The sequence below is a fragment of the Carcharodon carcharias genome, chromosome 14 (genome assembly GCF_017639515.1).
Source record: "Carcharodon carcharias isolate sCarCar2 chromosome 14, sCarCar2.pri, whole genome shotgun sequence".
Classification (NCBI taxonomy): domain Eukaryota; kingdom Metazoa; phylum Chordata; class Chondrichthyes; order Lamniformes; family Lamnidae; genus Carcharodon; species Carcharodon carcharias.
Window position 1 is genome coordinate 27,011,893 of NC_054480.1, and position 24,246 is coordinate 27,036,138.

Sequence of the window (24,246 nt, forward strand, 5' to 3'; positions counted from 1 at the left end):
TCTATCAGCTAAGACATGACTGCAGCTATTAACGTTAGTTTCAACAATTCATCGACTACCATTTCTGTGCCTCTGTTAGGTCCACAATAAACCTGATTTTATCATCAGCAATCACGTGTGCTATGCACAGAGTGAAACAGCAAACTTTTTATCAAATCAGGTGTGTGACACCACAGGACTTAACAGGTACACTGTTAAAGTCTTCCTCTTCTCATTCTCCTATGATGGTATGGTCAATTTGCCAAAATTGGTAATTAAGACCCACGGATAGGTTATATGTTTGTGCCCATTGAGCATAGGATGCCACTTAATCAGACCTGTCAAGTTGGTTTATTTTGGTTTAAAAAGTTTAAAGGTGTTAAATGTCCAGCAATTAAAAACAAAAACAGCTCAAATATTGTTAAATACACTTTTTTCATTATTCTTGATTGTATATGTCAGTCCCATATTTTTCCAAAGCTGACAGCGCTGCTTAATAAAACCTAGTTAAGTTTTAGTACTGGATGCACACTGAGGTCTAATGAAATGCAGTACTGTATTAAAAAATTATATACAACAGCTTGAACTTTGTACTGGATGGCAAGTAACCACTAGGAAATATGACTGCAATAGAGCCAGTTGGAAAAAAGTATATATCTGTTGTGAGCATCACCACACTAATTTTGCACCTCATAAAGAACACCTTTGTCCACAATTTTATCCTAAAATATTTAAAGGTACTACAGTGAATAACGTGACCAATAAAAAAAAACAATAAAATGCACCATTAGATTTTAGAACATTGAAATGTTAGACAATATCAGTGAACGGGTACCAGCTGTTAATTCAAGATTTGTACATTACGAAGGGAAGTTTTAGTTTAAAATATGATAAACATGTTTACTTAAACATTAGAAGCAATGCATTTGGAAATGAAACAATTTTTCACTTTACACACTCGATGTTAATCATTTTAGATTAGCGGGCCAATTTTACAATTTTATTCCCAACGCCGAGCCTTTTTAGCCAATAGTGCATACCAGGAAAGCAAGGCACACCAACAGGATTTGATTTCATAAAGCCATTTCTCCATTAAAATCTATCACCTTGTGTCTTTGATGTGCCCAATAATAAGTTGCTTTACTATTCTAAGAATCCACCTAACAAGGGATATTGGGTCATCTTTCAACTGTAATGCAAGGCTAAAATCCCCATGCTTGAGAAACCATCAGCATCTTAGACCCATCTGATCTCAAACAGAATTTGACATCACTTTCATTTTTCCAATTGTCACAGGTTCTGTTCTTATTTTGTGCCAAAAACCATTAGTCCCATCGATGGTTCTTAAAAACAAAATGCTAATATATCTGAGACTTGAATATTACTTTCACGTCTAGAATCACCAATGGAACACCTATTTCTTCAACTCTTGAATGGGATACAGGAAATGATTTGTTTCTAGTCTGCATTCCATTCCTCAGCTCCTGTACCAAATTCTCCAATGTAAGCTTCCCTTGACTCTTCAGGTTTTAATATTACTATTGCTCCTCTGATCATAGAATCATACAGCATCTGCCCATCATGTAGAGCGGCTCTTTGATAGATTTATTTAGTTAGTCCCATTCCCCATAGCCCTACAAGCCTTTTCCATTCAACTTTTCATCCAATTTCTTTTTGAAGTTTACTACTGAATCTGTTTTTACCACCCTTTCAGGCAGTGAATTCCAGATGCCATTTTTGTTAACAGAATATATATTCCTCATGTTGCCTTTGGTTCCTTTCCCAATCACCTTAAATCTGTGTCTTCTGGTTACTGACCCTTCTACCACTGGGAATAGTTTCTCCATATTTACTCTATCAAACTCTTCTTTTTAAACACTTCTATTAAATCTTCTCCTAATCTTCGCTACTCTTAGGAGAGCAACTTCTCCAGTATCTCCATGTAACTGAAGCCCAACATCCAGAGCACCATTTTGGTAACCATTGTGTACTAACTCTCAGACATTGACATCTTCTCAAAATTGAAAATTGAACACAATGGACAGGATTTTTCCTAAGGTGGGTGGGCTGGACGGGGGCGGGGCCGCCGGCAATTGTCTCCACGCTGCCATTTTACGTGGACGCCCACCGTAATATGTGACTGGTAGCACTCAGCGCTACCTGTGCGGGTTGGGGGGAGGAGGGAAAGTCGGGGCCAGCGATCTTTCGTGCATGCGTGTGGAAGAGTGCAGCAATCTCCCTGAGGCATGGAGCTGCCTCATGGAGATTGAATGGATATTAGAGTTAAAAATTTATTTAAACATGTCATCTCATGTGACTGGATCACATGAGCGGGGACATTTTTTTAATATTTATGACATTTTATTTATTTAATAAAAGCTTCAGGAAACCACATCCCGTTCATGGATTGTTTCCTGAGAAAACGTGAAGGCCGCTTGGGCTTTTCGCCTGCCTTAAGGTTGGATGGGCAGGGTTCACGTGTGGTTCAATTAATTCCTTTAATGGCCTTAATAGGCCGTTTACATTTTGGCAGCCACGCAGCCGACTCCGGCGCACGCCCATCAACGGAAATATCGCGCGTCATTTTATGCGTCGGTGTGTCAGGCCCACCCCTGCACGCCGGCCAGAAAATTCTGCCCCACACCCGCTGGCCGCGGTGATCGTCCGGTCCCGTCGCGAGTCAATGGACTTCATGCTGGGGCGCCACCTCACCCATGGTGGGACCGGAAAATCCCGCCAATATTCCAGCCAGAGTCCTAACCAGTGACTTGTAATAGTTTAGCAAAACTTGCTTGCTTTTGGAATTTCTGGATATCACTAGACACTTTTTTTAACATTCTTCTCAACTAGCCACCTTCAAAGATTTGTATACAGGTCTCTCTATTCATGCATCCTCTTTAAAATTGTACTATGTAGTTTAAGATGCCTCTCCTAATTCTTCCTATCAAAATGTGTCACCTAACACTTCTCTGCTTTACACTTCACCTGCTATGTGACATCTTTCCCCCTTCTTCCTTCTAAACTCTAGATGCTTTATCATTTCTAACAGCATTCTTAAGGTGTTAAATCAACACATCATACTAACTCCTACTCTAATTCACTCTTACCTTGAATATCAAAACAACTAACTCCCTAATGACTTTGACAATCAATATACTTTGAAGGTCAATGTCAGTTGATCGCTATTTTATGATCTTCTCTCCTATTCTTTTACAACTTTGTGGCGTTCTACGCCACCGGACTTTTCCTTGCAGCTTTGTTTCTGAATTAAAAAGTACACCACGCTTAATGTAAAACTCCCTTTACTCTGCCTCAGCAATAAGCTTTAGCCAAACCAATCAGCATTTTAGTTTTAGGTTTGCTAATTAGTGCCAAAAAGGGACAGTTTATGTTGTTCATGCATACCAAACAGTCCATGAAACTAACTTGGATAATATCAGCATAGAACCCATCCAGCTAAAGAGGGAGGCGAGGCCTAACGCTCCATTAATCTGGGTTAGATTTGACCGTGACACTAGGTGACAGGATAGAGTCAATGTATTGACTTTTAGGAGAAAAGTACAGCCAATTTTGTTCTCTTTGTATCTCATCATAAACTGTGCACTATTTGTACAATTCACTGCACATGCACAGTAATGACTGAGTAAATCCACAGATACCAACAAGTGCATTTACTGCAAACACTACCTCTTTTTCAACAAATTAGGGTATTATCACAAACAACCTGTAATTTACGAAGCTGGTACTACAAAGATTGATACATTATGGTTCTGCATGATATTGAATTTTAAAGGTTCAGGAGATAAGCTAGCTTGGCTACAAAATTTTACAGCAAATCACTCTTCTGCGCATCTTTCAAAAATGCAATTTCATATACTGTACATCCATATTAATCTGTTAATTTAAATGGTTTACACTGCACTTTGAGAACCTGACTTTAGAAAAAGCTAAATTCAAAATGACAATAAATCTGTAATGGCAGAATAGCTTTTTCTGGTTTTGAAGTCTCTTATTTAAATGCCAGAACAGGAAAGATACAGTTTCAGCTTACTACATATGTACCACCAGATGGCTGTTAAGTAATTTCTCCTCACCAAGTTCATACTCTAAACTAAGATCCAAATCTTCACTTCAGGACTGAACATATGCTTTTCAAATTTACTAACATTATAACCTAACCTTTTTTTTAAATTCATTTATGTGGTGTGGGTGTCGCTGGCTTGGCCAGCATTTATCGTGCATCCCTAATTGCTCGAGAAGGTGGTGGTGAGCTGCCTTCTTGAACCGCTGCAGTCCCTATGGTGTAGGTACATCCACAGTGCTGTTAGGGTGTACGTTCCAGGATTTTGACCCAGCAACAATGAGGGAATGGCAATATATTTCCAAGTCAGGATGGTGAGTGGCTTGGAGGGGAATTTCCAGGTGGTGGTGTTCCCATGTATCTGTTGCCTATGTCCTTCTAGATGGTAGTGATCGTGGGATTGGAAGGTGCTGCCTAAGTAACCTTGGTGAGTTCCTGCTGTGCATCTTGTAGGTGATACGCGCTGCTGCCACTATTCGTCAGTGTTGGAGGGAGTGAATGTTTGTGGAAGGGGTGCCAATCAAGTGGGCTGCTTTGTCCTGGATAATGTCAAGCTTCTTGAGTGTTTTAGGAGCTGCGCTCATCCAGACAAGTGGAGCGTATTCCATCACACTCCTGACTTGTGCCTTGTAGATGGTGGACAGGCTTTGGGGAGCCAAGAGGTGAGTTACTAGCTGCACGATTCCTAGCCCCTGACCTGTTCTCGTAGCCACAATATTGAAATGGCTATTCCAGTTCAGTTTCTGGTCAAAGGTAGCCCCCAGGATGTTGATAATGGGGGATTCAGCGATGGTAATGCCATTGAATGTCAAGGGGCGATGGTTAGATTCTCTCTTGTCGGAGAAGGTCATTGGCTGCCACTTGTGTGGCGTGAATGTTATTTGCCACTTGTCAGCCCAACCCTGGATATTATCCAGGTCTTGCTGCATTTGGACATGGACTGCTTCAGTCTCTGAGGAGTTGCAAATGGTGAACATTGTGTAATTATTTTTCGAACCTTGCTGGTTTCACTATTTATGCAGCAGGTAACAAGCAACCAACCAAGGGGAAAGGTAGGGCAAACAAATCCAGACATCCCTAGACTACAAAGTGATAGAAACTATGATGAAGAAAAAGTATGTTTGTGATAGATGTCAGATGGATGATACAATGGAGAACCAAGCTGAATATAGCAGGATCAGAGGGGAAGTGAAAAAACAAATAAGAGAAGCAAAGGATAATGAAAAGATACTGGCAGCTAACATAAAAGGGAATCCCAAAGTCTTCTATAAGCATATAAATAGTAAAAGGGTGGTAAAAGGAGTAGGTTGAGTAGGAATCAAAAAGGGTGTCTACACATGGAGACGGGGGAGTAGCTGGTGTACTAAATTACTACTTTGTCTTTATCAAGCTAGAGGATGCTACCCACAGTGAAAGTGGAGGTAATTAATAAAAGGATTTAAAATTGATGAGGAGGTATCTAATATGCTTTTTATCCCTGAAGTTGATAAAGCACCAGGACTGGATGAGATGCATCTAAGGATATGGAGGGAAGTGGGAACAGAAATTGCAGAGGCATTGGCCATACCTTTCCAGTCTTCCTTAGACTCAGGGGTTGTGCGAGAGGAATGGAAAAGGGCAAATGTTAAAAAATGGTTGCAAAGATAAGCCCAACAACTACAGGCCAGTCAGTTTGACTTCAGTGGTGGAAGTGGTGAATAAATTAAGGAACAATTAATAGTCACTTGCTAAAAATTTATTCATGGGGTGTGGGCATTGCTGGCTAGGTCAGCATTTATTGCCCTTATTTAAAGAGCATTTAAGAATGCTGTGGATCTGGAGTCACATGTAGGCCAGGCCAGGTAAGGACAACAAACTTCCTTTCCTAATGGGCATTAGTGAACCAAATGGGTTTTTACAACAATCAGACTTTCAATTTCAGATTTTTATTGGATTCAAATTTCACCACCTGCTATGGTGGGATTCAAACCTGGGTCCCCAGAGAATTACCCTGGGTCTCTGGAATAATAGGCTAGTGATAATACCACTATTCCTGAACAAATGCTGGCTAATTAAGGAAAGCCAGCACGGATTTGTTAAGGGCAAATAATGTTTAATTAACTTGCTTGAGTTTTTTAATGAGGTGACAGAAAGGGTTGATGAAGGAAATGCTGTTGATGTGGTGTACAGGGATTTCCAAAAGGCATTTGATAGTGTCACATACCAGAGTTGTGAGCAAACTTGTAGCTCATAGAATAAAAGGGACAGTAGCAATATGGATATGAAATTGGCTAAATGGCAGGAAACAGAGAATAGTGGTTAATGGATGTTTTTCAGACAGGATGAAGGTTTGTAAAGGCGTTCTGAAGAAGTCGTAATGGACTTGAAACGTTAAGTCTGTTTCTCTCTCCACAGCTGCTGCCAGTCCTGCTGATTTTTTCCAGCTCTTGTTTTATTTCAGACCTCCAGCATCTACAGTATTTTTCTTTTATCTGTCATGGAGTTTCCCAGGGATTAGTGCTCTTCCTGTTATGTATTAATGATCTAGACCTTGCTGTACACAGCACAATTTTGAAATTTGCAGATGATACGAAATGTGGAAGCATTGTGAACTTGAAGAGGACAGTGCAGAACTTCAAAAGGAAATCGATACATTGGTGGAATGGGCAGACAAGTGGCAGATGAAGTTCAATGCAGAGAAATGTGAAGTGATTCATTTTGGCAAGAAGGAAATAGACAATAAAAAATAAAGGGACTATTTTCCCTGGGGAAGGGAAGGCTGAGATGAGATTTGATAGAGGTATTCAAAATCATGAGGGGTCAGGGCAGAGTAGATAGCGAGAAGCTGTTCCCACTCATGAAAGGATCGAGGAGAGAAAATAGATTTAAAGTTATTGGGAAAAGCAGCAAAAGGAATAACATTTTCATGCAGTGAGAGGTCAAGGTCTGGAATGCACAGCCTGAGTTCAGTCGGGGCATTTTGACGGTTATCTGAAAAGGAAGGAAGTGCAGGGTTACGGGAGAAGGTGAAGAAAGTTCACTAGGTGAATTGCTCATTCAGAGAGCCCGTGCAAATACGACGGGCCGAATGGCCTCCTTCTGTGCTGTAACAATTCTGTGATTCTGTATTTCTTTAGAAAATGCAACCGTCTCAGTTAAAAAAAAACAGCTCAAACAAGATTCCAAGTTGAGAGTTGCTGAAGAGGTAGCTTTTCTGCAATTAGAAACACGGACAATTAAGTACAAATACCAACTAAAAGCCTTTGAACAGAATTTTACACCAGCATCCTCTCTTTAATTTCGGTATCCCAAATATTTTTGTCACAATATAGCTCTGCCTGGAGTTGATGCTGAATGCAGCACTTCCCTTTGTTGGTCCAGTGTTTGGAGCCATTTATTTATCTGGGCTGTGCGTCTCCTACCGGTTCCAGCAGACCGATTGACTCGGATACCCACAGCACACGTTAAAACACTGAAAGGCCAGTGATTGCGCCGAAACCGATGCTGTGCACAAATCAAACTCCGAGGCAAGAAAGCACGGGGCCCGAGGAATTGTTATTAAAGCTTTCCACCTCTGAATGAATACACTACGATGAACAAGATTATTTATTGACGACGAATTGCGATTTTTGTTAGATTTAAGACCCAAGGCTGAACTGTTTTGAGTGGACTTTAAACAAACGCAATACCAGATGAAAAGCAATGGGGAGACTGATTTCGATTAATGTTACGGATTTCAAAAATCCCAGCAGTGAATCAATTATCCAGTCACGTTTTGCAGCATCCAGAAGTTGGAGAAATCCCCCTATTTTATATATTTATTTAAAAATCTATCCATTATATCGAAAATGTTTGCTAAATAGGGAATAGAGTGGGGTAACCAAGATGAACCAAAAACTGAAACACCTTCCTCGAAAATACACAAATCGAACTATAATTAACATTCAACGCTCTCTCCTCTCCGTATTTACATATAGCTTCTCTAAAATCTAGGAAACAAAAGGCACATAGTTAAGAACTACAGCATGCTAACGGATATTTGATGTACTTCCTCCTGTTCATTAGGCGGAGGATTAGCAACAATCCAGGATTGCCCTGGAATCCCCAAGAATCGAAGCTTAGTCTTCAGGGCACTATCTCGATCAACTCGGAAGAGGAGCCATAAAAGCAATAAAACTCGCCCTCGCCCCTTCATTTGAAGTTTTGTGGAAAAGCCAGTTTATCAGTCGCGGATCCTCCATTTGAGTTATTTGTCTACTTTTCAATTGGCTGGAAAGACGGTGTACTAGGACGATGGACGTATTAGGTAGACCAATGGGAACATGAGGGCAGGGCAGTAAGAGGCGGAATGTCTTGCACTACCAATCCAAGAATACCTCCAACTAGATTTGGCAACCCTAATTGCACATTGGTTATCAAACCAATCTAAAACCGAATAGCAAGACCCTGAGCTTTCAGTAGCAAATGTAATACCTCCGGATCAGATCAGTTTAATGTGTAAATCTTTAGTGCACATCTTCAGGGAGTTGTTTCCTCAGGGTCAGAGCATAAACAAACAACGAACTAACCCAATCAATACTGACAACTGGTATTTAGCTCCCATGACTATAGAAAGATGTCGAAGATGCTTCAGAGACATAATTAGACAAAAAGGGACTTTAATAATAGGTGAAAGTATTTCAGGAGGCAATTCCAGAGTACAGGGCTGAAAGCATAGCCATGAACGGTAAGGTAAAAGGGAAAGCAGGACGCACAACACACCGAGGACAAAACGAAACTCTGCAATGAAGTTTGTAAACTGGAAGAGGTTAGAGATGTTATTTTAAATTAAAATTGTTGAGATCCAACACTAGATGAACAAGGTCAAGAGTGATGTCTGGATAAAATACAGGCAGTTTTGGATGAGCTAAAGCTTGGAGCACAGAAAATGAGAATGTACCTTGGAAAGCACTGGAAGTTAAGGCATGGATAAGGTTTTCAGCAGCTGAAGAGACAAAAGTAGAAGTAGGCAATGTTGGAGGAGGAACAGTCTTGTGATAGAGGATTAAGGGATTAGCAGCTCATCTCAGAGCTGAATTAAACAGAAATTAATAAAACAGTAGTCAAGGAGGGGAATGGAATTGGTGGTAAGGGTACAAAGTTTGCAGCAGGGGTCAAAGATGATGGCTTTAGTCCTCCTCATGCTTTAGCTGGTGGAAGCTGTGAACTCATCCAAGTCTAGATGTCAGACTGTAAAAACGGTGCAGGGATCCAAGTATGGGGTAATCATCAATGTATATGTGGAACCCGCTAGACAGAAATGATCACAACTATGCTCAATGAGGGATATAACAGAAGAGAGATGACTGCCTTACAGGAAACAATTACAGAGGTGGTACAAGAGATAGTGTCACCACCATCTGGGACAGAAAATGAAGACCAAATTCAGAAACAGACAAAAGACAGGAATAGACAAAGAATTAGGGTAAACCAAGTATATTATGTGAAGAGATGATACACAAATTTTTATTTTATTTTTGTTCATGAGCAATGCCACAGAAGAACAAAATTTTTATAAAAAGGTTTTCAGTAGTTAATATATTGTGGGTACACAATATAAAATTTTCCTCAAAATATGGTAATTAAATTGTAATCAATTATTTGATTAAAATCAAGAATTGGTTAAATTGGTGTACAACTAATTGGAAACATTGGCATTTAAAATGTGTTCAATCTATTTATAACCATCCTATTAAATTGTCCATTATGTATATTGCTGAAACTCTGCATCCCAGATAACAATCCACAACTGTATTATAGTAATGTTTACCATATTTATGGTTGATCACTGTCAAATGCTGCTTAAGTGCAGTTAATGTTAAAATTGATTCAATTATCTTATCCAATTAGTGATTACCTGTGGAAATTGATGATTAAGGATGGGGGAAAAGGGAAAAATCAGTTTAAGATTATAATCTGTTACACTGGGGGTGAATTTGATGAGAACTATTAGTTAATTTATAAAAGGGATGTCATAATTTTTCAGTAGTTCAGTATTGGTATTTACTCATTAGTCAGTGAAAGTTTTTATTTGATGTACACACTAGCCATTAGATTTCCCCTCTAAAAATCCAGGTACACCATTGTTTTCTAACCCCAAGAATTTGTACAAGAGCAGCATCACTTCTAACAAATCCTAACCAAGGTGCATCAGCTCCAACATACACTATATTTTCCCCCAAAAGTGTTTACATAGGGAGATAAATTCATAAATTGTTCAGATCCTACTGATTACCTCTCTTTATGAAACCGTACGGAGCAGTTGATTCTGCATGCATTACAGCTTAGTAACTTGCACCTCTAATTGGCCACATTATAAACAAACAAATTCACCAAAATAGGAATGTAACAGATTAACTGCTGGAGAATGAACTGTTAAGTGGCATTTAACCCAGTAACAGATTATTAACAGACAATAATGTAGCATAACAAAAATTGCAGCCTAGACCACAAATTTTTATAGAAATTTTATCATGATACAGAAATTTTGCTTCTCAGGTGTTGATAGAAAATTCTAAATGGTACCTTCCTCTGGGAATGCCTATTTCATGCTCTTACAATTTGAAGTATAATGAATTTAAATAATACGATATTCAGTTTTAAAACATTAAAGTGTGCTGCAAAGTCTGGTCCTCGGACATCTAATGCACAACGTTTATCAGCAGTATTATTTACAAACACTCCTCATAAAAACATACTCAGCAATTCATCGGTTAGCCCTTATGCTTATTGTGGAAAGTCCTTACTGTGCATCTTGTTGAAAATGTACAGCAGAACACTTCAAAAAAAGTTGTGAACTGCCTAGGCTTGACAATGCTGACTTAATTGCATTACAATGATGTTGTATTTGCAGCAATAATTGTCATATTAAAATAAAGTGCTTATGCTGAACATACTGCAATCTGAAATTAATATCCATTGTAACTAACACAAAGGCTGAGATAACTTACAAGCCTTTCTTGCTTGCATTGAATCAAAACACATTGAAAAGTATGAATCAAATCAGGATAGTGTCTGGACTTTGATAACACCTATTATTCTTATTTTTTACTTGAAAGTCTGATTGGAGGCATGTTTTTGGCCTTTCATCTAAACTTGTTTAATAGGATTGCACGTGTCAAATAGTTTATTACTTCTTAAAAAAATCATTCATTGGGGATGCTGGCATCACAGGTGAGGCCAATATTTGTTGCCCATCCCTAATGCCCTTGAGATGTCTGCCTCCTTGAACTGCCACAGTTCATGTGTTACATGAGTATCATGTGAAAATGTCTTCTGTTCTGCAGTGGAAGTGGGTGGAGTGGGGGAAGAAAGTGAGTGATTGAAAAGCATAAAGCACCAGTTAAAAAAGGAAATGCAGTCTAGGTTAAAGGCTGTACCTCTTTTTGCTGGTCTACCAAAACTGTACTACTTGAGGCAAATATAAGCTTTGCAACTTCTTGTGCTCAAGTTCAGGCATATTGATGCTGGGAAATGGAAGACTTTCAGACTTTGTAATTCAGTTACAGCATCAGGCAATTCCAGATCATAGAGACACTATAGTTCCTTTGACTTTGTCCTAATAGTATGCAAGAACCCAAATCTTAAGTGGCTCAACTTCTTCAATGTGCAATCTTCTTTCCTTAGTACTTCCTGATGGCCAATAGTAAGAAACAAAAGATTATATACTATTTTACAGAATTTCCTCTTCATTGTCAGCTTATAGACTCATTAAAGGCACCAATTAAATTGGTGTATATTTAAGATTAACTTTCATACCGAGACCAGCTAAACATTTCACTTAGAACCATCAACAATGGTTAAATAGACTATACTTTCATCCCACTATTGTAGGTACAATAAAACCAAAGGTAAAAGGAAGTGTCGCAACCAACATCACCCAGTACCCACAAACTCAGTTGCCAAAGCCTTTCCGAAAAGTTCATTCTGGGTTGTAGTTACAAAGTTACATTTTTTTTCAAATTAAGATGTGTCATTTACATTCACTGTGATCTCTTACTTCAGATTATACACAATGTTTGAGTATCACATACTTCTATTGAATACAATTAAAGCAGACCAACAAAAATATTACCTTGATAGTACAGTTATGTAAATTAGGAATTATTTGTATTTAATCATTTTCATGTATAGCCCCATGTATTGTGGAATGTGAAGCATCTTAATAACAGTAAAATGCTGTTCTAAAATGATTGATCCACTCCTTTGATATTCTTCAATACAGCAAAATGCCAGCTGTTTAGTTTCTTCTGCACTATCATAGGTTCATATAAATTGGGTACCCAAGCTAGCTAAGTCTTATCAGAGCAGAGATGAGGCATGTGATTGTGAATTGGTGCAACAGCTATCTTTATGTTAGAGACATCTGAGTCAGGAGGCACAGAGCTAGATACAGCATTCTGGGGATATTTTTGATAGATAGAAAATTATAGTGAGCATTATCTTTGTGAAATTATGGTACTCTATGGATATATACTTTAACTGAAAGTACCATCACTCCTATAAAAGAAAGACCATCACAAAGAAACTCAAGCTAGAAGGCAACTTTGCCCCCAGACATCTCTTTATGGAAAATATTTTTTAAAAAACAGTCCACCAATGATAGTTCAGTGATGAGTAACAAATCTCATCATCTCTAGTAAAATGTGATCTTGTCCTAATGCATTTAAACTTGGGCACAAATGCAGATAATCAATTCCTCAGATGGAAAAAAGCATGAGTAATCGTTCAAAGCAACAAATACAGGTTTACCATAGTTGCATTATAACCAAACAAGATTTTAAATAGTGAATCTTTGAAATTAAAATCTTTTGTTCATGGGTTTAATGTTTAAGTAATGGCATTTTGAATGTTCAAAAGTTAATTATTTCTTCTACTAAAAGCCATTAAAAGAAACAGAATGAGAACATGGTTGACAAACATTTGGCAATCTTCTAAACACGACACTGTGCAACACGGAGATGAAATAATGGAGACCACTACACAATAGAAAGTATATTTGGACAAAAGCTATTAGGTAGTGCTTCTTTCACGTTTTTATGAATGTTCACCAACTTTTTTTTGAACAGGACACTTGCACCTAACAGGATTCTTAAGTCAATCAAAACACTTAATGGTTCTCTCCATAATTTATCTTCATCTGAATGCTTAAAATCTTAACTAGTTATCTACATATAAACAACCACTTTAAGCTACTACTAGATTCAGGAAGTAATCATAACAAATGAGACAAATACTTTAAAATTTTGGCTGCAAAATCCAAGAACACATCTTAAAAGGTTATTACCAGATCAGTTTTGATAAAACCTTTTTTGTTGTATGTGCTTGTTTCATAAAATGGTTCTGAATAATTTGTGTCACTTCTGTACATTTGAAAAAATGTGAGAACATTGAAATGCTCTATTGCTTTGCTCTACTGAATGGTAGAGGGGTTTTACATCATTTTACAGCAGCACTCCAAATTTACAGAGCCATTGGAAGCATATTCTGAAAAGCTATCATTTTTGCAGGTGAACTACTTGAACACATTCCTTAGAACAAAAGTAGCAACAACCCAATAAAATTGAGCTCAGGTTTTGTTATTCAAAGAAACTTCATCTTCCTTCAAATTTTCAACAGTTAAATTAATGAAGAATTGTTGATGTACTTTTTCCAGTCCTTTTCCTGTATACGCTAGAGAAAACACCATTTGCTATTGAGGCATGAATGATACACAAAGCAATTTGATAACTGTACAGAAAAATTGACTGTGATGGATAAGACAAAGCCATGCAAATGATAGAGAAGCATGGCAACCAATATACACACTGATGAGATCAGATTTAACATTTAGAAAGAAAGGGTTTTAATAGTCTTCTGTTGAATAGCAATGCCATTTATACTAATAAACATTGCATTGTATTACTTGATGCTAAACGTTGCTTGTAGAATAGCACAGACTGAAGTTTTAAAATTAGCCCAAAATGTATACAAAAGATCTACTCCAATTCACAGCCGGGTCTGTGCTTCAGGAACATATATCTCAATACTATCTGCGCTCTCTGTTGCAGAGTTCTGTCGTACAGATGCAGCTCGCTTAGCTGCCATTAATCGCTTACGAGCTTCCTGGCGCTGCTTGTCTGCTGAATCGGTTAGTTTCTCACGATTTAAAGGAGTCTTGGCTTTTGCTGGTTTCTTTGGCACGGGAGGGGGCAGCTTTTTCTCTTCCTTGGGGGAAAAATATAAATATTAGAGTGGTGCTGTTATCCAAATCAAGCTTACAGTTTGCTATGTTATAGTCATGTACCAAAACGTTAACCAGGATTTTTGTATATTTCCCAATTTTATTAGACTCAGCTGCTACCAGAAGCAATAGCAGCAATTCTGTAATATAAAAGAATCAGTGCCAAGGAAAGCTGAAGCAGCAAGCACAACCAAAGTTGGTTATTTCCAAATGCATTTCGCACTGTAGTGCCGCCCCCCCCCCCACCCCCATCCTCACCCTATCTCAAGTATAGGTGGGAGCACCACCAATACCAGAGGCAAAGGCAGAAAATAAACAATGCCACCACCAGGTAAGACTAGGTAGTGAAAGTGCTTGCTACCACTCATCTACAGACTTTCCCCAGCAAAATTGTAGCTATCCAATTTTGCACGAGGAAAACTGATTGTGTCATAATTTATGAAGCACTTGCAATACAAGTTTGACACTGCAGCAAAATAGTTCCAGTTTTGCACAAATGATCAACTAACCGTATGCAGTACAAATCCAGTGTTCAGCCCTAACCTGAGTGCAGTAAAACACTTCTTCCTAAGGTGTCTCATTCAATTTTGCTCTGAAGCAAGGTCAGAACCAGTCTGGATTTCGTCTGCATTACTACTATAACAACTTGCATTTTTATGGTGTCTTTAACATAATGAAATGTCCTAAGGTGCTTCATAGGAGCATTATAAAACAACATATGACACCAACCCATGTAAGCAGATATTGGGTCAGATGATAGGTATGTTTTAAGTGTCTTAAAAGGGGGAAAGTGACATAGAGAGGGGAGAGATGTAGTGAGGTAAGTCCAGAGTTTGGGCCAAGCAACTGAAGGCATGGCCACCAATGGTGGAGCAATTATAATTAGGAATGCAAAAGAGGCCAGAATTAAATGAGTGCAAATATCTTGGGGAGGGGGTGGGGGTTGGAGGAAATTGCAGAGTTGGTGAAGGGCAAGGCCAGAGATTTTTGAAAACAAGGATAAGAATTTTAAAATCAAGACATTGATTGACAGGGAGCCAAGGTAGGTCACTGAGCACAGATATGATAAGGGAACGGGACTTAAATGTTAACTGCAAGTTAATACATAGGCAGCAGAGTTCTGGATTATGTTATGGAGGATAGAATGTGGGAGACCAGCCAGGAGTGTGTTGGAACAGTCGAGTCGAGAGGAAACGATGGTACGGGATGAGGGTTTCAGCAGCAGATGAGCTGAGACAGGGTGAAGTCGAGCAATGTTACAAAGATGGAAATAAGCAGTCTTAGTGATGGTGAGAATGAGGTTGGAAGCTCATCTTGGGATTAAAAGTGACAATAAGGTTGCAAACATTAGACTCGAATTTACTCTCGAGGCGGGAGAACAAAGTCAGGACAATTCCTGGCTCTGCAAACCAAACAAACTTGGGAGAAAGTGCCCCGAAAATTCAGATATTCATTCCAGTAGTTGGAGGGGCCTGAAATGGGAGACATGCCCACCACCCCTAGAAAGATGAAAAGGGTTCAGAGGCAGCGGGTATGGAGGCAGGCTTGGCAAAAATGCCCATCTCAGTACTCTGGCATTATTTTAAAAAACGCAAGAACAGCCCTCATCAACCCGCCAAATAGTCATGTCCCAATCATGCCACCTCATGCCCCTCTATCCACTTCCATGGTCCCTCATACCCTCCATGCCAACTTATGCCCCTCCACCCATCCCCCAAGGCTCCACATACCCCATGACAGCCTATGCCCCTTCTACCCACCTCCCATGGCCCCTTATACCCTCCATGCCAGCCTATCCTCCTCTACCTCCCCATGGCCCTTCATGCCAACCTATGCCCCTTCACCCATCCCCATGATCCCTCATACCCTTCATGTAAATCTATGTTCACCAATCCATCCCCCTCATATCCTCCATGTCAATCTATGTCCACCTACTCCTATGGTCCCCATACACTATGCCAACCTATACCCTCACTTACCCCCATACACTCTATGCCAACCTAACCCCCATAGCACCTCATACTCTCCATGCCCCTCCAACTATGTCCCTCCACCCAAGCCATGATCCTTTTTTGCCTCTATGCCAACTTTGTGCCAACTCATGCCCCCTACCCACCATCTTTTGCTCTTACATCCTCCATGCCAACTCATCCAGTATCCACCATGGGCAGACCTCAGGACCCACCCAGGGATTCAAAAAGTTTTGAAGTGTCTATTGATGAATTCACTGTTTAAAAAAAAACAAATATAAAATAACCCATTCACTACACTTAGCCTCCCTTAATCCCTTATAGGAACAAACATTTGTATTCATATTCCCACTTCAAAAACTTCATAAGTGCTTGGTGCTGTCAATCAAGCTGCAAAAATGGAAGAGGCCAGGCTTGGGACTACTGGATTCGGACCTCTGGAGCCATTTTCAAAAAGAGAGAGAGAGCGCCCCGTCTGCGTGAAAATTCAGGGCCTTAATCTCAGACTGTTGCCCGGGAGAGGGAAGGAGTTGGAAACTAGGCGATGAACTTTGGAGCAGCCATCAAAAACAATGGCTTCAGTCTTCCCAATATTTAACTGGAGGAAACTGATGCTCATCCAGTACTGGATATAACTGTAATGTTCATGCCCTGAAGTATTTCAAGTGCCTAGTATTGAAATAAAAACAGAAAATGCTATGAACATTTCAGGTTGATGCCCTTTCTGGTTCTGACAAAGTCATTGGCCTGAAATATTATCTCTTCCACAGATGCCGCATTTCTGTTTTTAGTATACAATTTGTCTTTCAAATAAAGGCAAAACTTGAAAATGTAAAAATCAGGAGTATGGGATTAATTGTGACATTTTGATCAGCTGTACTGTTAAAAATAATTATTCAGTGGGTATTATATCACACCTTTAGAAACCAGGCACCTGGTATGAAAGACTTCTGTGCAGATAGGATGAAAAATCATGCTATCAACCCAAACTATTGGTTTTCAATTTCAAACAGGTTAAAACATAGAAAGGGAAGCTAAATGGTGATTTATTTAAGAACTATAGATGTAAACTATTTTGCCCGTACACAAGTATCCAGCCAGTAGTTATTTAAATAACGAAAGAAAGCCTTACATTTATATAGCACCTTTCGCAAACTTAGAACATTTCAAAGTGCTTTACTGTAGTCACTGTTGTAAGAAATGTGATAGTCAATTTGCAAGTAGCAAACTCCCAAAGACAGCAATGTGATAATGACCAGATATTGTATGCGAGTGATGTTGATTGAGGGGTAAATATTAGCTAGGATGCCAGAGATAACTATCCTGCTCTTCTTTGAAATGATGATTGGTAGCTTAGGCCTGGCATCCAGTAGTGAAGAAGACATTGCTTTCTTTTTGAACACCAGTTGACCAAGCCCATAACTTGTATTAGCTACACATAAACCAAACATCAATGCAACCTAAAGTAACAATTCTTCTCTGTGGCGTCACAGTATGGTATTCTGTAAATTAACAACAGTTTTCTTTTGACAAACGTTTATTAGTGCCATATGAAAGTCCTATCTTTTCATGATTTGAAATGGGATAGGCATACAACACCAATAATGTCCGGTGATTTATAGTATAAACTAAGCTAATTTCAAGACAAACCACAAGTTTCAGTCAACCCCCCCACCTTCGCCCTGAAATTAGAGGGACATACAGATCAAGTTAAACTCAAATGTACATATTCATTTGCAGTTCTTTACACCTACTAAAACATCTATTATAATACAATGCTATGGAGTATTTCTTCACACAGAAATATTACTGCAGTCTTGCATTAGTTTGTTCTCATTCGCCAAATTATTAGATAAGGCTATAACTTACCTTCTTTTCTGGCATTTCAACTAGTTGCCAGTCATTAGTTTTAAGATGATAAAGTTCATCAAACTTCAAGCTGATGTCTTCAATAGAAAGCTGCAGCATATCCCAAAAGCCAGCTAAATCTTGTGCAGTCGGTCGTGGGTTTGCATTTTGGTTCTACAAAATCATAAACAGCACAAGTGACAATCAAAATTATTAACAATGTGGTTGCTCCTCTCCCGTTTCGACAGATTTCACTTTTTCTTTCCTGACTGATGCTGCAGTGCAGTGCTATGAGCAGTGTTTCAGAATAAAGGCCCATTGGGCTTGCCATATTTTACAGACCCACCCCTGGCAACAGGGCCATAAAATTCCGCCCTTAGTGTGGGTATAAGAGAATTTGATTGAATGGCTTTGCACTCAAGTCAAATCTGTCCTCAGCATATATTCATACTTGTGCTTCAGCATAAGAGGGAACTGTGCAGCATTCAAGAGACGTAAGCAAAGTTGATTTTCCCCTCCGTAGCCAGTGATTAATCACAGAATCTCAGTGCAGAAGAGGCCCTTCAGCCCATTGAGTCTGCACCGACAAGTGAGAAACACCTGACCTACCTACCTAATCCCATTTATCAGCACTTGGCCCATAGCCTTGAATGTTATGACGTGACAAGTGCTCATCCAGGTACTTTTTAGAGGATGTGAGGCAACCCGCCTCCACCACCCTCCCAGGCAGCGCATTCCAGACTGTCACCACCCTCTGGGTGAAAAAATGTTTCCTCACATCCCCCCTAAACCTCCTGCCTCTCACCCTGAACTTGTGTCCCCTCATGATTGACCCTTCAACTAAGGGGAACAGCTGCTCCCTATCCACCCTGTCCATGCCCCTCCTAATCTTGTACATCTCTATTAGGTCGCCCCTCAGTCTTCTCTGCTCCAACGGAAACAACCCAAGTCTATCCAACCTCTCTTCATAACTTAAATGTTTCATTCCAGGCAATATCCTGGTGAATCTCCTCTGCACCCCCTCCAGTGCAATCACATCCTTCCTATAATGTGGTGACCAGAACTGCACACAGTAAGTACTCCAGCTGTGGCCTCATCAAGGTTCTATATAACTCTAACATGATCTCCCTTTTGTAATTTATGCCTCGATTGATAAAGGCAAGTGTCCCAGATGCCTTTTTCACCACCCCACTAACATGCTCCTCCGCCTTCAGAGATCTATGGACACACACGCCAAGATCCCTTTGTTCCTCAGAACTTCCTAGTGTCATGCCGTTCATTGAATACTTCCTTGTCAAATTACTCCTTCCAAAGTGTATCACTTCCATCTGCCACTTATCTGCTCATCTGACCATCCTGTCTATATCTCCCTGTGCCCAAGACACTCAACCTCACTGTTAGCCACCCAGCCAATCTTTGTGTCATCTGCAAATTTACTAATCTTACCCCCCACATAGTCATCTATGTCGTTTATATAAATGACGAATAATAGGCGACCCACACAGATCCCTGTGGTACGCCACCGGCTCCCAGTCACTAAAGCAACCTTGTGTCATCACCCTCTGTCTCCTACAACTAAGCCAATTTTGAATCCACCTTATTAAATTACCCTGTATCCCATGTGCATTTGCCTTCTTTAAAAATCTCCCATGTGGGACCTTGTCAAAGGCTTTGCTGAAATCCATATCAACTACATTAATGGTCATCATTTAAAATTATTCGGGAGAGTAGGAGGAATTTCTTTACAAAGATTTATTGGATCAAGGAATGCTTTGTTACAGGATGTGGTTGAGGCAGCAACCGATAGATTTTTGGTTAACAAGGGGGTGAAGGGTTATCAGCAGTAGGATACAATGAGATCAGCCGTATCTTATTGAATGGCAGAGCAGGCTTGAGGAGGTGAGTGGCCTTCTCCTGCTCCATGTTGGTATGTTGATTATATTTTTAATTTTAATATTTGAGGTTGGCTATAGCAGCCTTACTCTTTCCACGAATCAAGAAAGTCAGGAATCAATCAGGGGATTTACCATCATCTCCCTAACTCAGGATGTCAGTTACTGAATCTGTTCATTGAGCACTCAAGTGTCTGTTGGTTTTATCCACTCTGCATATACAATACTTAATTCAGCACAAAACCTCTTGGAATAACATTTCTCTATTCAAATTAAGTGATCTTTAACATATCATGGATAATCTAATCATCCCATGGGTAAAGTTAAAACAGAAAAAAAATCCCCCTTTCTGACGACATAGCAATCCTCCATAGCATTGTCAGCCCGTTTTTGAACTAAAACTTGTAAACTGAAAGCAAAGCAGGATTGCATCACCATTTTCAAAATAAATCCAATGTAACCTGTGATTAAAAAGTAGTTTGAATGTGTAATACCCAATATTAACAGAAAACATTTTATGCTTAGCAAGAGCTCTTGTGGTTAGAAAAGCTAACAAAGAACTTCAAAATGAAACAATGAAGAATCAATGCATCTAAAGATCTACCTTCATTCATTTTTCACATGCCACAAATAACATTCCCAAATAGGGCTATTCTGGAATATGAGCGATCTGGCCACTTAGGTATTAAGGCAGGAGGAAGCTCTGTTTGACCAAATTATGGTTAAGTACCACAATTATCCTGTAGGGGGTCACCTAATATACTTGAAGTCATGGACAAACTGTTACTGTGGAAAAGGCATTTCACAGAGGAAAGAAAGATGTGAATGTATAGAGATCATTCACTGCAGCAATGTGAAGTATAGTTCAACAGTCTCAGTAATCCTTTTCCTCAAAGTCTGTACAGGAAGGTTAAGTTTCATTGGTTACAAGTGAGCGGCTGGAAGCGCGGATAAACCGACCACCCGGCAGCCGGTTGGAGGGAAGAACCACGACAATGTCAATCACTGTGAAAAGATGAACCAGTGGCACGTTTTATTTGTATGTTCAAAACTTTTTTTTTGAATTAGGAATAGTGAGCCTGCCTCACAGGAAAAGAGCATACCATAGAATCATGGAATAGTGCAGCACAGGACAGATGAGTTCAACTCATCTATCTGTGCCAGTTGTTATTATTACTCTATAGTTCTTGCACCTCTCAGTAATTTCTTTGCAAGTCAGCTCATCTACCTCCTTCCCAATATTTGGGAGCCCTTAAAATACATCAAGTAGTGCAATAACATCTTTATTGTTTCTTAACTCCAACTAAACGGATTCTCTCTTTTTGGCACTTATTCTCCTGACTAAGTATTAAATACTATATGTTAATTTCAAGACAATTTATGCAGAACAGGAGGAGGAAAAAAGTGCTGGATTCTAGAGCTGCTCTTCATGTCAGTTAACAAAAGAATTGGAATTGTCGCCAAAGCAATTTTCCATTTCTGTAATTTCATATTAATTACAAGCTCAAAGTGAACATCTCCAATGCCACATTCAGATTCCATGTTGAGATGGCTTACTTTCTAGTCAAGGTCCATGAGAACCACTGGCAGCATCAAATTAGCCACTCACTGCACATCCTACCCAAGTCACTGACTTCCCTCCACTCCCGCAAAACCAAACATTAATGAGAAAAGATGAGTGTGTTCTTAATGAGCCATTAACCCAAACAAAAAAGAAATCTGGAAATATGTAGTGTAAATTGGCAGAAGCCAACCATATAATCCTATGACATGGAGAGGGAATTCATATAGTTGGAAGATTATTTGTGTTTGTCCATTCGCTTGATTATTTGATTCATGCATGGCCAGTCAAGGTTGTTGAATTAATTAAAATATACTATTTAAAAAATTGATTTTAAAAAAATTACAAATATTTCTGCAGTCTCCCACATTGATTTCCTGCCCCAAGCTTCCAAAATTTGTTACCTCAACCAAATGGCCATTTATCCTGCACGATAAGCCCAAATAAGAATAATCAATGGATTCCTGTCCTCACCCAAAAACTGTATAGAATCATAGAAAGGTTACAGCACAGAACATAGCCCTCCCACGCCTTCTCCTGTATTCCTGCACATTTTTCCATTTCAGACTCATTGCAACTCCTGCCACTGACTGGAAAGGCATCAGAAAGAGTTGCGAAAACATACTCAGCCCCACAATGTTGCTGCTGGTGCATGTGCAACTGCTCCCAAAGCCTTTCCAGTCAGGTGTTTGGATCTATCAAAACAAACAGCAAATGTAGATCCAAATTGCACTGGATCCTGCAATACAAGCATTTCAAATGGGAATTCCACTGTAGCATTTCAGATTGGCTCTGTAGCACATAGAACAACAGAATCCCAGCAACAATCCATCACAGTTCCCAGTCTATGATGAGATCATAATGTCTGAGATTTTGCGAGTGTTAACCCACTGGTTCTAGCTTAAGGTGTTAAGGCTTTGTGTGTGGAGTTTCTCGTCAAAGTACTTATTTATTTTTAACCAAGAAGTGTTCGTAATCTAAATATTACAATCAATTCTCCACATTGGAAGTTGAGAATCTCATTTTCTGAAATTTCCTGATTATGTATCTTCATCGTTGTAAATATTCTTCGCTGCAGTAAAAGGGAGCAGTTGATACATGCTAAGACGACTAAATACAAGAACTTGCAATTGGTTAAGGATGGCATAGACCTAAAAATGGGGAACTTGAACTATATTGTTAGTCTGTGTGAAGCCAGATTATTTGTTTTAATGCATGCAGCTGGCGCTCTGACATTACAACTGCTGCTATGCATGTCCAAGAAATGCTCTCTCTAGTGTTGTGGCACAAATAAACACAACCTTTCATATAAGAATCCAATTCCCACTTTAATGCCTTGATTAAACCTGCCTCCAACCACACGCTAAGGCAGTGCATTCCAGACCCTAATCACACACTGCATGAAAAAGTTTTTCCTCATGTCATCATTGCTTCTTTTGTCAATTAGCTTAAATGTGTTCTCTGGTTCTCTATCCTTCCACCTGTGGGAACAGTTTTTCCCGATCTACTTTGTCCAGACCCCTCATGATTTTGAATACCTCTCTCAAAACTCTTTTTAACCTTTTCTTCTCCAAGGAGAACAGTCCAAACTTCTCCAATCCGTGACCTTGGAACCATACTTGTGAATCTTTCCTGCATCCTCTCTAATGCATTCATATCCTCCCTAAAGTGTTTTGCCCAGAACTATACACAATACTCCAGTTGAGGCTGAACCAGTGTTTTATACAGATATCATGTAACTTCCTTGCTTTCATACTCTATCCCCTTATTGATAAAGGCCAGGATACATACACTTACTTTGCAGCAGGTTTCACTGAATGACAAGTTACAGTGGGAATATTTGTTGACTTTTCCCTCCTTCCTAGCCTAAATATAACGAGGCAGAAATTCCCTTCCATCCCCAACCCTCTGCTGAAATTAGTTAATGCCGTATAGAACAAAGATTTTCTTGCTCGATATGGCTCAGTACCATGCTGGGTGTGGAATTTACCTACCGAGCCAATGGGATCATGTTAGAGTTGTATAGAACTTTGGTGAGGCCACAGCTGGAGCACTGTGTGCAGTTCTGGTCACTACATTATAGGAAGGATGTGATTGCACTGGAGGGGGTCAGAGGAGATTCACCAGGATGTTGCCTGGGATGAAACATTTAAGTTATGAAGAGAGGTTGGATAGACTTGGGTTGTTTTCGTTGGAGCAGAGAAGACTGAGGGGCGACCTGATCAAGGTGTCCAGGATAATAAGAGGCATGGACAGGGTGGAAAGGGAGCAGCTGTTCCCCTTAGTTGAAGGGTCAGTCATGAGGGGACATAAATTCAGGGTGAGGGGCAGGAGGCTCAGGGGGGATGTGAGGAAAAAGTTTTTTACCCAGAGGGTGGTGACAGTCTGGAATGCGCTGCCTGGGAGGGTGGTGGAGGCGGGTTGCCTCACAGCCTCTAAAAAGTACCTGGATGAGCACTTGTCACGTCATAACATTCAAGGCTATGGGCCAAGTGCTGATAAATGGGATTAGGTAGGTAGGTCAGGTGTTTCTCACGTGTTGGTGCAGACTCGATGGGCTGAAGGGCCTCTTCTGCACTGAGAGATTCTGTGAAAGCCTATAAACAATGTTCCCAAATCATTGAAGTTTGGCACTTGCTATTATTGCTATTGCACTTTAGGTATTGTAAATGACA

The 24,246-nt window shown here is 39.7% G+C and overlaps 1 protein-coding gene across 3 annotated transcripts in view; it reads right to left on the reverse strand.

Annotated features, from left to right (window-relative positions):
* Positions 1-10,499: 10,499 nt before the first annotated feature.
* Positions 10,500-24,246, reverse strand: part of LOC121286902 (disks large-associated protein 4-like) — a 251,826-nt gene continuing 238,079 nt past the window's right edge. For all 3 annotated transcript variants that reach the window (XM_041204135.1, XM_041204136.1, XM_041204137.1), the window contains 2 exons: positions 18,140-18,292; positions 10,500-14,284 (listed from right to left, as the gene is read on the reverse strand). In XM_041204135.1, the coding sequence (XP_041060069.1) occupies positions 14,066-14,284; positions 18,140-18,292 (372 nt within the window). In that variant the 3' untranslated portion in view covers positions 10,500-14,065. The remainder of the gene's footprint in view (positions 14,285-18,139; positions 18,293-24,246) is intronic.